The sequence below is a fragment of the Callospermophilus lateralis genome, chromosome 1 (genome assembly GCF_048772815.1).
Source record: "Callospermophilus lateralis isolate mCalLat2 chromosome 1, mCalLat2.hap1, whole genome shotgun sequence".
NCBI lineage: Eukaryota > Metazoa > Chordata > Mammalia > Rodentia > Sciuridae > Callospermophilus > Callospermophilus lateralis.
The window spans coordinates 13512314-13528199 of NC_135305.1; the positions used below are offsets into that span (position 1 = coordinate 13512314).

General features: G+C 41.0%; 1 protein-coding gene across 1 annotated transcript in view; it reads right to left on the minus strand.

The window, feature by feature from the left end:
* The window catches only part of Mgam (maltase-glucoamylase), a 226757-nt gene that overhangs the window by 149789 nt on the left and 61082 nt on the right, over nucleotides 1–15886 (minus strand). The window contains exons 35-47 of the mRNA XM_077109605.1: nucleotides 15547–15634; nucleotides 14330–14468; nucleotides 13427–13560; nucleotides 13271–13305; nucleotides 13063–13179; nucleotides 12529–12677; nucleotides 11855–11939; nucleotides 10932–10988; nucleotides 8248–8372; nucleotides 4799–4887; nucleotides 2748–2797; nucleotides 2100–2267; nucleotides 107–259 (exon numbers count right to left, since the gene is read on the minus strand). Of these exons, the coding sequence (XP_076965720.1) occupies nucleotides 107–259; nucleotides 2100–2267; nucleotides 2748–2797; nucleotides 4799–4887; nucleotides 8248–8372; nucleotides 10932–10988; nucleotides 11855–11939; nucleotides 12529–12677; nucleotides 13063–13179; nucleotides 13271–13305; nucleotides 13427–13560; nucleotides 14330–14468; nucleotides 15547–15634 (1389 nt within the window). The remainder of the gene's footprint in view (nucleotides 1–106; nucleotides 260–2099; nucleotides 2268–2747; nucleotides 2798–4798; nucleotides 4888–8247; nucleotides 8373–10931; nucleotides 10989–11854; nucleotides 11940–12528; nucleotides 12678–13062; nucleotides 13180–13270; nucleotides 13306–13426; nucleotides 13561–14329; nucleotides 14469–15546; nucleotides 15635–15886) is intronic.

The window sequence follows — 15886 nt, forward strand, 5'->3', positions numbered from 1 at the left end:
TGTTTCTATGGAATTGAAGTAGGCACCTGGGTACTAGGGCTATGCTCAAGAAATTGCTACCTAAGGTTAAAGATCTGGGTGTCCATCAACACCTCAGTGTGGTTACCTCCCAGGCACAGCCTCGGGCAATGCAGTTTGCTTCAGAAGCACCATGCTCATCGGGGTAGCAGTCTATCTTTTCTTCATCTCTGATGATTGTGTTCCACTCCACTGTGTATTCCTCTCCCAGCACAAGACTGATCTCTGTGATGATGGCAACCTGAAGGAGTGGAAAACACACAAAGAAATATCCTCAGATCAAAGGCCTGGCAAGTTCTGAATAGTTTTATCAACACATGTAGGCATCAGACCTGACTCTCAACAATAGTAGTAAGATTTGAAAGTAGTTCCTGTATAGTGGGCTATATACATGGAAGAGGGAATATTCACTAGCAACTTGGCAAATGTCATTACCTTATTAAAATCTTGTGCATTATGTTGTGAACAGAATGAGATCAAATAAAACCTTCGGTGATCACCCCTTTCCTTTCCTTCCCCTTCAAGGAAGATATCACTAGTTGCTTCCTCCTTGCTCTTTCTCAAATTTTAGTAAACAAAAGTCCCTAAAAATAGCTCATTTTTTGACAACATAGCACAGCTATGACCATGAAAAAGTGAGAACTAGTTCCCGGGGACTTTCTGTCCAGGTATTTATTTCTAGATTTAAGGGTATTTTCTAACCCTATACCTCTCCCTACACACTCTTTCCTATCTCACTTCCTATATTTTCCCACAATCAGTAACTTACTGACAAAATCTAAGCAGCTACTTCCTATCAAAAGAGAAGAAAAGACCTCAATCTCAACAACATTGAGCCATTGAACCATGCCAGCCTGTAAACTACTATGTCTATTACTAGTGTCTACCTCTATACAACTACTTGCAGAAAGAAAAAAAACAGTCCAGCTTGTTACCATTCAGGGTTTCCTTTCCCTTGTAGCTGAGGAATCCAGACCTGATATGCCACTTTCTAGGCCCAGCACCGGACCTGTTGTCTAAACAAAGCTCAGCTCAACTGCTCCACTAAACTTTAAACATCAATTAAAACATGAGCGAACATTTCCTATATGTTGGTTTGGTCCTGAGTGTCTTCTCAATTGTTCATATGTACAAATCATGACACCTCACTACCCACATTCAAACACTAAAAGAGCTCCTCAGGTCTTATTAATTAACTTATGAATATGAACAATAACAATATGAATTGAGTTTGTTTTCCCACATGAATCCTTCATGTACCTTGCACTTTGCCATATGCATAACCAGCCATTTAGACATTTATTCCTATCTTCATAATATGTGTATTCTCTCATTGTGTTATCAGAAAAAATGTCAATTGTCATGATAGAAGAAGTCTAAACTCACTTGTTTTCCCCAAATTTGGACCGTCCCTCATGAACCATGTTAACCCAGAAGCTACAATGCCAGGAGTAAGTGCAGTACCATGGTCAGGATTATTGGGAGAAAGGAATTTTCATTAGACTCAGCATCAGAGTGAATGATTATAGGCTACTCAGGATGGCCATGTCTCTTCACAACCAGTGGGAAATTATTTATTATTATTATCTAACCAAACAAGTACCCATTGAGTGGGATCACCAATTCTTAGTCCTAAACTGGTTTTTTAGAATATATGTGTTGGAGATAACTTCTACTCATCTCTTTAAAGTTTTCAAAAAGTGGGAACTTCAGTATTTGAATTCATGGGACTCCTTCCTCCCAACTTTACCTTTCAGCATCAGCCATCAGCTTCCAGATCCCTTTTCTTCTTACCTGTTCCACACTTTCCTAACTCTGCTCTCTTATGTACCCTGTAACTAAAATGTTGAAAGTGAAGCCAGTGAGACAGAGGAGAACACTGAGAGGCTGGGGAAAGTGGATCATCATCCCTGCTGAGCAGGACCTCCCTGTCTTACTAGCTCTGCCCACCACCTCATCACCACTTCCATTCCCAGGCCCCTGACTTCCCCACCACAGGCATCCACACAACCTCAGGAAGCAGGAAAACCAAGGTGCTATGAGTAATTCTGGAAAAACAACCTCAATACATGAATTTTTACCTTCAGCTGAGCATCATATGTGACCTTGGGAGCAGCCTGAATCAGGACACCATTGTGTTTCACTGTAATGTTGCTGGGTTCCTGTGTCCCAAAGATTTTAATCTGCTGGAATGCTAAATTATTGGGGTCCTTGTAGGTTGCTTGTGAAATCTTCACATCCAGGCGGTTCTGAAAGTCAAAATAGCACAATGAAGCCCAAAGCTGTACCTCGAAAACACAGATTCTTCAGCCACTCAAATGCTCCATCCTAGACCAGAAGATCCCCACTGCTCTGAATACCTCTTAGCTCTCCCAACTAACAAATGCTGTGTGTATAAACTTACTTTCATATTACTCTGAGAAAACAAAACAATCAGGAACAGACACACACACACTCATTTTAGAAAATCACATTGAGTTTAAAAAAAAAAAAGCACACTGACCAACTGCTTTGATGCATCAATATTATTGCCTTCTTTTGATAAGATGGATGATATATTACTGGGACTGAAGTCTTATATGACATTGTGTTGTTTACCTGTAGCCATTATTGTTATCATTTCCATATTTTTATGAAGATAGAAACATAATTACACACATTCACAAGCACATATGAGCCTATGGTAGACAAAATCTCATACCTAAGATTCATAAAAATGTGCTACTCACTTGGGTGGCAGAAAACTCACAGAAAAGATAAACTTTATTGGCCACAGTGTCTGAAAGCAGAAGAAAGACGAGTCAGAATAGCCTGCCCACCAAACAAGAACAATTTTCATCTACCTCTCCTTAAAGCTCATTCTGCAGACCCTAGGGGCAGGATTTCCTTCCTTTCATGATGCAGTACTATCCCACAATATATATACAGTACTTTTCCACAATATATATTCATTCATCTACATGTGATCACAGGTGTTTCTATATCTTAGCTCTTATGAATAATGCTGCAATTAACATGGGGGTGCACACATCTATTTGACAAGCCAATTTCATTTTATTAGATATATATTCAGAAGTGGGATTGCTAGCTCATAGGATAGTTCTATTTTCAATACTTTGCAGAACTTCTATATTGCATCCCAAAATTCCTGTACCAGTTTGCACTTTAAATAGTTTTGTTCCACTTTCTCCTCATGACACTTGCTATGTCCTCTTTTTCACAGTAAGCATCCTAACAAGTATGAAAAGATATCTCAGTGTAATTTCTCTGCTGATTAGTGGTTTTTAAGGACCTTTACATATATGTCTTAGTCAATTTTATGTTTTCTTTGGAAAAAATTTCTATTCAAATCCTTTGTCCAATTTTAAAATCTGATTGTTTATTCACTTGCTATTGAAACACAATTTTCCTGATGTATTTTTTGTGTTAAGACACTTATCAGATATGTGGTTTGCACATATTTTCCCCATCTATGGGCTCCCTTTTCATACTGCTGATCGTCATGTTGAGCAGAAGCTTTCTACCTTGATGTAGTCCCCACTGGTTTAATGTTTTTACTTTTCTCATCTATACTTTTGGTGTCAACTCCAATTAAATACTTCCAAGACCACTGCATAAAATCCTATTCCACATTTTTTTTCTCCAAGGGAATATGGCTTTAGCCCTTAACTTTAAGTTTTTAATATATTTTTCACAATAACTGAGATATAGAAATAACCAAATGGTCAACCTACAGATCAATGGAGAACAAATTGTGGTAATGCATAAAAGGAATATTAGTTAGCCTTAAAAATAAGAAAATCCTGTCATTTCTGACAATATGGGTGAAGCAGAAGTACTCCATAGTAAGAGACACAAGCTACACAAAGCAAAGAAAGAAAATACTGTATGATCTCATTTACATCTATAATCTACAAAAGTTGAATTTGTTCAAGCAGAGACTAGAACAGAGGTTGAAAAGTCTGGGGATCGGAAGTACTTGTGATGTGTTGGTTCAAATGTACAAACATTCAACTACAAGAAGACAAGTTCTGGTGAGCTAATATACAGATGGCTGGTGATAGATGTTAATTAATTTGACTGGTAATCATTATAAACAGTACCTGAGTATATTGTTTACATTGAATATTTTCCATCATTCCATATCAGTGAAACATTTAAATAAAATAAATTGGATAATATTTAAAAAGCTACACCTTGACATTAAGGAAATTATAAATAGAGTCCCAAAGAAGCTATGGATCTTCCCTCTCTTTCCAAGAGTAACCTTGAGGAGATTCCCTTCCAAGAGTGTTTAGGAATATGCATTAAGGGAATCTATTTCCTAAGAAGGACCTCAACAATGTTACTAACTGGTGCCAGAAACATGTTGCAAAACATAGTTAGATGCAGATATACTTCAAAAGTACATACTCCTGGCCTTCCTAATATGTCCTTGACATTTGTTGCTAAGTATTTGGGGGGAAGACATTTACATTACTGATGAATTATTGGAATATTATTGACCATATGTCATTCAGGTATTCATACATAATAAAATGAGAGCCTATTATAGATCAGTGGCCAATGGCACACTGCTGAGAAATAGAAACCTGTTGTCCTCACATTGGTGGTTATTTGATACATCTCAAGTAGCACAATCAGAAACAAATTCTTCTCTCTAGTGACTTTTGCTACTGTGCCTGGGATATTTCTCCTCCACCTGCTTGACCAGCAAGAGTGAGGGGCCATAACACACAGACATAGGAGGGCAAGCAACACTCTCTCATAACAGACTCACCTATCGATGCCCCATCATCCCAGAAAAGTTCTCCTGATGCTTCATTATTCTCATCCAGGGCAATGATGAGACCAAGAGGGTTCTGCCGACTGTGGGAAACAGGAGTTATATAACACACAAAGGACAGGACTGAAATAATTTTGTCAAATGCTTCCTTCATATTTCAAAGTTACTTGGAAAAGATGGTTCTGCTAATTTCAGGAACAAAGGACAAATTAGAAGGTGGTTCTTTCTCTAGACTAAATAATGTTACATGAGATAGAACCATTATCACTAAATGTTTATGTAGGAGGCAATAACTTAAGCATCAGAATCGCTGCAATAAGGACAATGAAAGCAATGTATAAAACCACGATTTATAATGCAGACTATTGGCAGAGAAGGAAACCTCATACAAATATATGCATCCTATCTAAGGACCAGTTTCAATCAGGAAACAAAAACACACCAAAAGGCCCATTTACATAATGCCACTTCCCTTACTTGGTAACTTACTATTATTTGTGTTGAGAGAAAAACAAAGCTTTCTAATTTTCTGCCTTAAAATGTAGAACAGGAGCACAAAACAATGCTCAAAGAGATGGTCCAAGTACTGCAAAGAGAGAATAGGAAGGTAGGAAGAGCCATTTCATTATGCATCTCCTCATGGCCTCACGCCTCTGGATTCCCAGCTGATCTCTGGCTCCTGTGTGCCCTCCCTGGCCTTAGGTGCCCTAGTGTGTTGTTTCCTACTTCAGCCTCCACTGCAGCCTCCACTGCACAAGTCAGGCTCTGTGATAACACACTAGCTTGCTGTCACTCTCAGTGCTTGTGTTGATCTTTCACTGCTAAGAAGTTCAAGACAACACAGATTCAAATAAATCAAAAATCATGATCTATTTCACCTTCATTGTAAGAGAGATCAGACACTATCTCCAAAAAACCAAAGCAGAATATGAACAGTGACACAAAAGGAAGCACTCCAAAATGATACTTCCAGAACCAGAACGATGGTGGAATAGCATTCTAGAGTACCTATCCAATGGAATACTACTTGATCCTAGATACTTTGCAAAAGAAGTACACATCTAAGTGAATGAAAAACAACAGGGGTAAAAAACAATGGGTCCATTCACAAGGGTGTGCAAGAAGTCAAACCTGGAATTTCTCTGGGGCCAATGCCTTATAGGCCTAACACTGGAACCCTAAAACTGGTAACTGAAGAAAGAGAGGCTGAACCTCCAATTCACAAGTGAAACCAGGATCTTTAAAGGGACCTAACATGATACCAAGTTGGCAGTAGTACAACTGGCTTGTACCCAAAGATACGGTAATTTTCTTTTGGAGGAGACATGCATCTATCTGGGTCCTCAAGGTCACCACATAGGAAAAACAAAATATCACTGAACACACAAGGTATTAAGTGAGCACTAAAGAGTCTGCAGAAATAACAAAGCATAGATTTACATTCCACTAAGGGCTTCGGCAAGGAAAGTTGTTAGATAGAGCATGAAATAACTATCATTGAAATATTTAACAATATTTAGGAGAAAAGAGATATCTGTAAAGGTTAGAAGTTAGACAATGTCCAGAAATTCAGAGGAGGCAGCACTCCCTCTGCTAGAAGAGCGGGGAGGATTTTTTGTATATGAAATCTGAGATTACTCTGGATCTTCAAGAATCCACTAAGGCTGGACATGTATATTTAAAACTATTTCATGAGATTCTGGTAAACTCCCAGAGAAGAACCACTAAATACATAAATTTAATGTATGCATTCCCAGATGTCAAAAACTGAAGACTATAGGAAAAATTAAAATTTGATTGTGTACAACTCCCTTCCAAACCCTCTTCTCTGATAATATTAGCATAACTTACATTTGTTTTTCTCCAGCTCTCGGGTTGGGAGGCCAAAATAAAAAGTGCAAGATAACTATACCGGCTGGGTATGGTAGGAATCCTAGAGCCTTGGAGGCCGAGGCAGGAGGATCTTGAGTTCAAAGCCAGCCATTTACTCAAAACATTTTCCTCCAGTGAGTGCTGAAGGTTCCAAATATGGAAAATGGACCCTACATAAGTCACTTTTAAAACTAATATGTTTCAAATATTTCAGAAATAAAATTTGGTGATCTAAATAATAATAAAAAATGCACAGAGGGCTGACTGTATCATTCAGTAGCAAAAATCTTAGGTACCATGTTGGAATACCTGGGTCTGTAAAGAGTAATAAGTACAGAAACCCAACCTAATGCTATAAACTGGGTGAATATGTTTGGGGAACATTTGGGCCAGGGCTGGTACACACACACACACACACACACACACACACACACACACACCGACATATACATTAAGTTATAGTTGGAGAAACAGTTGTTAAGGTTAACTTGGAAGAAGATTGTGATGGATCTTAACCACCCTATTAGTCAAAGAGTTCAGACTTCAACCAGGAAGCAACAAGTTAAGATTGTCATTTGGGAAAGATAATTTTGGAGTCAGTGTAGAAATATCCTGAACCTAAACACTTAGAGAAAAAAAAAACAGCTAGTGTTGGATTAAGGCATATTATTCCTAAAATGAATAATTTGAAAAATTAAGCTCATAAACCAGCTTCAAAGCAAAGAAATGATCTCTAAACTTCAAAAAAAACCTCCCAGTATATTTAAAAAAACATTACATTTTCAACTATGCGATGATATAAATGTGAACCTCTTTAATACAGATATATCCTGCACTCTTAAAATGAAAAAATTATAAAGGGAAAGTGAATGATATGGAATACTTGAGGTTTGTAGGAAAAGGAAGTTTTGGAACCAAGTTTCAATCGCAAAAAATGAAATGGATTCATGGGAAAAAAGAAAGGGAAGTTGAGGTTATAGGAAGCTGAACAGAGGATCCCACATCTAGAAAAGAAAGCAAGTGAGGCAAGAACTAAAACTGAACATAGGTGGTCAAGCCAAGGCGAATAGGGTGACCAGCTGACCCAGTTAGCTCAAAATTGTGTTTTTCCAAGAGATGAGGTTTTCAGTGCTATAACTAAACAAAAGCCCTCAGAGGACCAGGGAAGCTAATCTCTTAAGCTACCATGGTGGAAATTCAGAGATTCAGGAGGTTTAAGAATACAGTTATTGTCATCATCTTTCAAATCTATCTGCGTGCAGCCCCAGATCAACATCTTCTTGAGAAAGGCCCGAGGGCAATCCAGGCAGAGTGTGATGCCCTATCACTAGACACGCATCTCAGCACCTCTGCTCCCCACACTCCACATACAACTGCAGCAGCCTCTGGTCCACTGATGGACGCAGAATTGGATGATTTGAAAAATGTTAAAACACAAATTACCAAATGAGCAAAAACAAAAAAGTAAAGCGAGTTTGGTATAAACTAATTTCTCCTTGAGGGGGGTGGTGTTGTCCATCAGAAGTCGTGGTGAACCAGTGTGTAAAGAGGAACACTAGCCCTGTACTCACCTCAAGTGTGTGTTCAGTGCAGGCTCCTGAAAGGGCAGGATGTAGCCCCCACGGACATGAAGGTTAATGTGGTTGAGAGGCGCTGCTAGGTCCTTCCACACTCCCCTGGCATTAGTATTTGCACCCTGTGGGATGAGGAAACAGAAGATGAGGGAGAGGACACATTCTGCCCTCAACAGTGCATCTGGAAGAAGCCTCCTCTACCCCACTGAACATGCTACCTGCTCATCAACACTCAGCACCACCTGATGGTAACCTTCTGCCTTCCCTCAGCTGCTGTGTGAAGTCCTGTTGGGCTGCTTTATGCCTAGGAGGGTCTACTGCCTTTCAGCATGGCTCCAGCACATCCCATTTGAGGTCGTAGTGTGGATAACAGCCCACCTTCACCCACAACCTCTTTCTGAGACACAAAGCACAGCTACAGGAGGCTGCACAGCCATTCCTTCACCTCTTGCTGGTTCCTCACACACTGTCCACAATTGCATGTCTGCAGCTGTCCCTTCACCAAGTGCCTCCTCAGTCGCCATTTGTCCTCAGTCTCCACTCCCACCCACCTAACCAAAGGTTTGGCCTCCTACTTCACAGAGAAGATCAAAGTGAGCTCACATACTTTGTAATTCCTCTTCTTCTACTCCATACTTGAGCGCTCATGATTGACATCTTTATCCTTCTCATGTGAGAGTGGATCCCTTGTCTGAACCAATCTCTAGAAATCCCAGGGGACCTTCCACATTTTCTCAACTAGAGCAGGGCTGCTCAGTGTTGGCACTACTAACATTTGGGGCCAGATCATTCTTTATTGTGAGGCTTCCCTGTACTCTTTGATATTTAGTAGCATCTTCAAATTCTACCTACCAAACCCTAGAAGCCATTTACTTTTACCGCACTATGACTTTCCAAATGAAGCCACACATTGACAAATGTCCCCGTGGACACAAAAGCCTAAGTATGGTTCCATTGAGGTAATCAGAGTGGATATTGAAAACAAATAAAAAGATGTATACTTTAAAAGTTTATTTACAAATAGTTGAAAGCCAGATTTTGCAGGGGGGCAAATTTTACCAATATCTACTGAACAACAAAGAATAGGGTCCAAAACATGTGAACATTAATTAAAGAGACATTCCTTCATTAATCCCAACCAGGGGAAACTCATTTTTAACAAACATTAAAGTGTTCCTTTTCTCTAAGTAGTTTGCCGCATCAGGTTTTATCTTTCCATTTCATTCCTTGTACCTCTCCTTATTCAGCTGAAGCTGTATTCTACTAAAAATATAGGGTAAAAGAAGTCATTCTAGAAAAATTGTTTCTTAGTTCTCACATTTTGTTTTCTTTAATGTGGTGCACATACTTATTTTAAATGCATTAGTGTTTATAAAAGCAAACCTTATCTCTTCCACATAGTGAGCACCATGGGGAAATGTGTCCAGGATGCCAACACCTACAGCTCAGTACAGTGCTTGGCACCTGTGTAAGGCAGCGGCCAGTAGGAGACTTGTGAGATGCCAGAAGTGCAAAACGTAGGGAAGACCTCACACCCCAGGTCACACAGTCAAGATCATCCACACAATGGTAGGCCACACTACACTGGGTACCCAGGGTCCTCCCTGGTTTAACCCTACCCCAGGCTCTGCTGCAGAAAGTCCCAACACACTAAAACAACTGTTAGTGAATAGCACAGTCCACATTCACACTCAGGGCCAAGGCTAAGCTCAACTAAACAAAGTTGGCTGCTCTCTGCCCTGAAAGTCCTGGCAGGAAAGCCCACAGCAGAATCCAAACACATTGCCACCCAAAGAACAGACCCAGAGGCAATAAAGAAGGGAAGACAGGAATGAGTGCTCCACAAGACGTGGAAGAGAGGACTGCGCTTCCATTGCCTCACCCTGTTTTCACACAATCCCACTGCAATCCCTAGGATGAGAGGGGCCAGCACATGTGTTGCTGCCCACCTTCCTCCCGCATTTCTAGTCTCCCACATCGTTCTCTTCAGGAAGTCAGAAGAGGAAGCCTGACATCAGTGTGAGGACACTCCTCAGTCTTCTTCAAGAATAATCTGTTTTCTAAAGGAACCCCCATCATGGAAAACAAATTCAAACACCTTGTTCTTTCATCTGGACTCCAGGACACAGGCCAACCCTACACAACAGCCTTCTTCTCCTTCTTCTTTGGACAATGCCTGTACACCTATTAGATTTGCAAGTGGAGCCCCTGGTCTATGGATCCTTTTCACACTGCCTCATAGTCCACTTACTTAGGTAATTAATACAGAGTAATTTTGTTTCAGCATCTATACTGTAGAAGAAGAAATGTGAAAGAAGAGAGAGGGTGAAAGAACTCTCCCTGTATTTAGGGATTTTTCAGTAGGGGAGGATAAAAGTAAAAACTATAGCACAATTTCAAGAACTTACTAGTGTTTCAGAACAGGGAAGAGTGAATGTAGAAGAAAAGGCAATAAATGGCATGAATTCCCACAACAAGCTGAGTGAGAAACTAGATTTGATGTTTCTCAATGCTCCTGTGAAAGAGTGGACCTGGCCCATATGGAGGAGAGAAAACTGAGGCTACAAGGTTGTAAGCCACTTGTCAGAGACCATACAGGCAACTTGTTGCCTGAGGTCTATCAGATGTAAAATCTTTGTACCTACATGTTGCAAGTTGGATAAATATTGAGAAAAACTTACTGTGTAGTAATCATACCAGCAGGCTCCGGGGAAATAGGCATTCACATTTCTGGCATTCTAAAATTAAACACAAACAAGCTGTGAGCATGAGGCACTGTTCTCAAGACCTATGAAGCAATACCGGCAGGAAAGGGATAGCCAGTTTGTGGTAGCCAATACCCACGTGTCTCAGAGCCCTAAAGATCAGCATTACTGAGGAAGTCTTCCATTCTTCAACATTTCAAACACAAAAAAAAAAAAAACACAAAAAAGTTCACAGTCCCAAAACAAGGGACTTCCACATAAGCCTCAGGGATCTAGGAAGTCACGAACAAGAATTATATTTGCTCACAGGCTCAGGGGAACATCCCTCTAGAAGATAAACACCTAGGGGTAGATGTGGATCAGGAGAACACTCTGGAGGCAGAACAGGTTTGAGGAAGGTGTGATCTCTTGGTGTTTTAATCAGAATCCTAAGTTTCCATGGAGGAAGTGAAGACGTGGTCGTTGCTGCCTGCAGGACCTTGCACAAAAGCAAGGCAAGGCTGGAAGAGGCAAAGGAAGCCTCACTGGGCTAGTAGGGGTTCTCAGGAAAGCCTGTTTCCGTGGTGACCGTGACTATGATGGATTCTTCACACTGAGGCCCCATCTAACCCTGGACTCCTTATTTAATCAATAAAGTAAAATGATATCTCAATACATCATAAGGCTACCATTTTAATTGATTGTCCAATAAACCTGAACTTCTAGGAAGTAGCAGGAACTAGAGGAAACTGAGGCCAGGACACCTGTGTGCTGCACTTCTGCTCAGAAGGAGAGGAAGACACAAAGGTAGAACAAGCAGCCATGTCCCGGGATCTACACGCATCAGGCTTCTTCTCCTGCCCCTATTCACACAGCCTCACACCTGGGATCCACCACACATCAAAGGCTTCCATACTCACAGCCTGCAGGACGGGGCTGACAAGGAAGGCTGGACCCAGCAGGAACTGATTATCTATGTCCCATGTCACCTGGTCTGACACAAACCTGGGAAGGGTAAGAAAATGTCACAGTCAGAGTCACAGCCCAAGTCCCCACGGAACAATTCAAGTTCAGAGGCAAGTCTCCCATCCAACTCCATCTTATGTCATACTGAGTCTTTGTCTAGATTGATTAGGAACATACAGGCTCCAACACTGTACATGTCATGGTCCCTCAAATTCACTTCCTCCATGGAAGCTTAATTTTAGATATGTTCTATCATTTAAAAAATCCTCCACTGCATTCACATGGTGTGTTATGAATGCAAGGAAGGCTCTCAATGCCTTTTTTTGTGAACTCAACTCATTTTGGTCTCAGTTCACATAATCAAATAATTACACCAGATACAGAGGTCTCTACATGCACAAATTAGAAAAAAAATCAGGCTGTGTTGCATCATTTCAAATATTTTTCACTCAACGAATAGTCTTTCATCAAAGACACATGGTATAAAAACATGGGTTCCAAGTGTGGTCTCAGCTTGGAGAGCTCCTGATAAAAAGAATACATATCTTGGTTTCAAAGAAATATTTATTTATATCAACTGCCACCTTATAAAATCTGATGGTTTCTGGGATCCCAGCTGGACACTTACTCGTGCAGAAGAGGCCGCACCACAGTGCTGCCCTCCGTGTGGGCCTTGAACATCAAGGTGTACAGATATGGCAACAGGGTGTATCGGGTCTCCATCACACTCCTGGAAATATTCACAAAGGCAGCATCCCAGGACACAGGGTCTTGTCTCTAAGGAATAAAAGCAAAGGTGTTGAGAGCCCAACCCAGGTACCCTAGGGGACCAAAGGAGGTAAAGGAAAGCTTGATCCAAGTACATCACACACAGCTAAGATAAAGGTGATTAAATACACTTAATAGTCTGATAATAGTCAGTGAGGATCTTCCACTAGAGCTCATGGAACTTTGCCAGAAGAAACACTTCAAGTGGTATACTTGGAGCAATCCTTCCTACACCTAAAGAATCCTCTGATGATCCTGAGTATTTGGGCAATTGTGAGGAGCTTTGATGGTTTTTGAAAATCTCCCAGGAACAAAGACGGTCTGGACTGTGACTCCAAGGTGAAGGCTGCACAGCATGTGAGGCAAAGCACATGAGGAAGGAGGAAGGTCCTACCCTGGTGCCAATGGTGTTGTGGTTCCTGGAGAAGGGGTAAAAGGCTCCCAGCTGCATCCAGCGAGCACACATCTCATACTCAGCATCTTGAAAGAACCCACAGATATCTGCTCCCGTCTGAAACCAGAGGAAATGAAACCAGCCTGTGGGTGACTGCTCACAGGTGTCAGTGTCCTCTTAGGGATGAGGAGGAACAAAGGTCACTTACATAGGAGATGCCAAAGAGGCTGAACTCCATCATGCCTGCAATGAGAACCACGGCTGTCAGGAGAGGCATGAGTGTGCCCTGCCCTCTCCTCCCTCCTTTCCCAAGGACACCAGCTCCCTTCCCTGCAGCAGAGGCCCCTGGGAACAAGCCACACACCAATGATAGATTTCTTCAGCTGGTCCCATGCGGCAGTGTTGTCTCCCAGCCAGTGTCCTCCCCAGCGGCCAGAGGAGGGGAATGTGGAGCGGGTGATGACAATCCCTCGCTGTCCAGTCACCTCCTGCACAGCTCTGGTAGGAGGGGAACGTACAGGTGAATTAAGGACACAGCAAGAAGAATGGATGTAGAGCATCCCCCTCTATAGCTCGAGCCAAGTACTTGGTGAGAAAATATGATCTATATATTTGGAGGGAATATTGAAATCTATGTAATGGAAAGGACCCTACTGACTTATGGAATGCCTAGCAGGGGTATATCCTCTTATAATAATGAATTTCACTACATTGTAGATTCACTGGATTAGCCCTCCACACACAAAATCACTAAATCTTATTTGAGAAGAAGAGGGAAAATCACTTTATGGAATATACTTGGAATAATTTATATTAATAATTCAGTTTTAAAGTGGTACTATGTTAATTCCACAGAGGGTCTATTTACTATATAAGAATAAAAAAAGAATGCAGATATATATGTGACATTTTCATACAAATGGGAGTGATGTCCATCCCTTGACCTCTTGTAACTATGCTATTACAGAAACAACTATATTGTGTAATACTTACTGATGTGACCCTATGATTGTTCCCAGTTAGGCCTACTAATTTCTCATTGATAAGACTATGACTGATTTTAATCCGTACTCCAAATTTTAATAACAGTGTCTGGCTCCATGTTGAAGGATTATTTTTTTTTAATATTTAACAATTCCTGTGGGGTTATAATTAAATACTCTTTAACCATTGGAAAGAATTCTGGCAAGAAAACTAGGGAAGCTATGCCCATTACTCCCTTTCCCCCTATAGCCTATGCCAATTCAGAAGGAAGACAATCACTTACTCATATGTGGGTCTGGTCTGGGACCACCCGTACAGGCTATGAACATCATAGTGCCGCACCGGAGAGCCATCTGGAAGGATCTGCTCACTCTCCATGCATAGGGTCTTACTGCTTAGGCCCCGGTCCCTGGACTCCAAATCTGAGGGAAAAAATTTAGGAAGGTGAAAGCAAGCCCTGATTCTTTTAAGCCTTTAATCTCTTTAAGGGACTAAACTCTGGAACTAAAGACTAACCTGACCTCAGCATGTTTCCTGGAGGAAGCTGAGATGTGGAAAATGACAAGGGCTTTTCAAACACAATCAAATTGGGTTTAAGCTAGACTTTGAATATGTAAATTATTTCATTTCATTTTATCATCATTCTAAGAAAAAGATAGGGTTACATGTCCTACAGTCTAGAGCACTAAGATTTGGAAAACTGAATCATCTGTGGAAGGACACAAGATTCATGGAAAGAATATTTTCTGGAGCCTGGATATATATGCAAGAACACCTCAATCATCCATCGGTTCCACAACACAGAGCTACTTTACCAACTACTTTACCAATTGTGAAATAACTTCCTGTGGATAAACTAATTAATTTCAAAGAGCATTTGGATCTTAAAACACCCCACAGGACTCACGATTGAAGGCCTGCTGTCCAAAGCAGCAGCGTTTTGAGTGGGGTTTTGGGACATCATAAGGGCTCTAACTATATCAACATGTTAATATATTGATGAATTCAGAGGTGAGCAAGCTATTAGCGGGTAATGAAAAGTGTGGCAGTTGGGTCCGACTTGAGGAAACAGGTTACCAGGGGCATGCCTCTCAATGATAATTATGTTCCAGGTCCCTCCCCTCCCACCCCAAATCCTGGCAACAATGTGGTGAACAGTTTCCTATATAACCAGGGACTAAAATTCTTTCCTCCTTTAAAAATCTTTCCTCCTTTAATCTTGGGTATGTTCTGACAGACTTGGGTATGTTCTGACAGACTTGGAAATTGGAATAGATTCAGTGTTCCTTGGACAAATCAAGAATTTGCCCAAGGAATTCAATCACATGCACACACACTGCTGGTAAAGTGCTTCAAATGTTTTAAGTCTCTGGCCTCAATAAATCACAGCAACCCTGAATCTGTTCCCTGAGTGATCAGGGCAAATCTCTGCCTCTTGAGCTCTTGCAATAGTCATCTTTCTTCTAGCCAGTGCAGGTGGAGGAACCCCAGGGTCCTTACGTGGCATGTAGGGAGGACGGTTCAGACTGGCATCACTGCAGCCTGAAGGAACAGCCCCATTGACAAAGCTCGATGGTTCATTCATATCCTAGAAATGTCAGACACAGACATCACTTACTTTTAAAGATAGTTACCTACTGAAAATTCGGAGACAATGAAATATTGAATAAATCATCCCCCATCTAATAATCCTTACAGATTGGTGCCATGGGAGATTCACCAAATCCTGGTGAGATTTGTACAGAACGCTCAATTACTTCTATAGAATTATTGTCTGGAGAGGTTAAAAAAAATCTCTCTTAAAGCAATCAAAATTCCAAGGATTTCCACCTCTCACCCT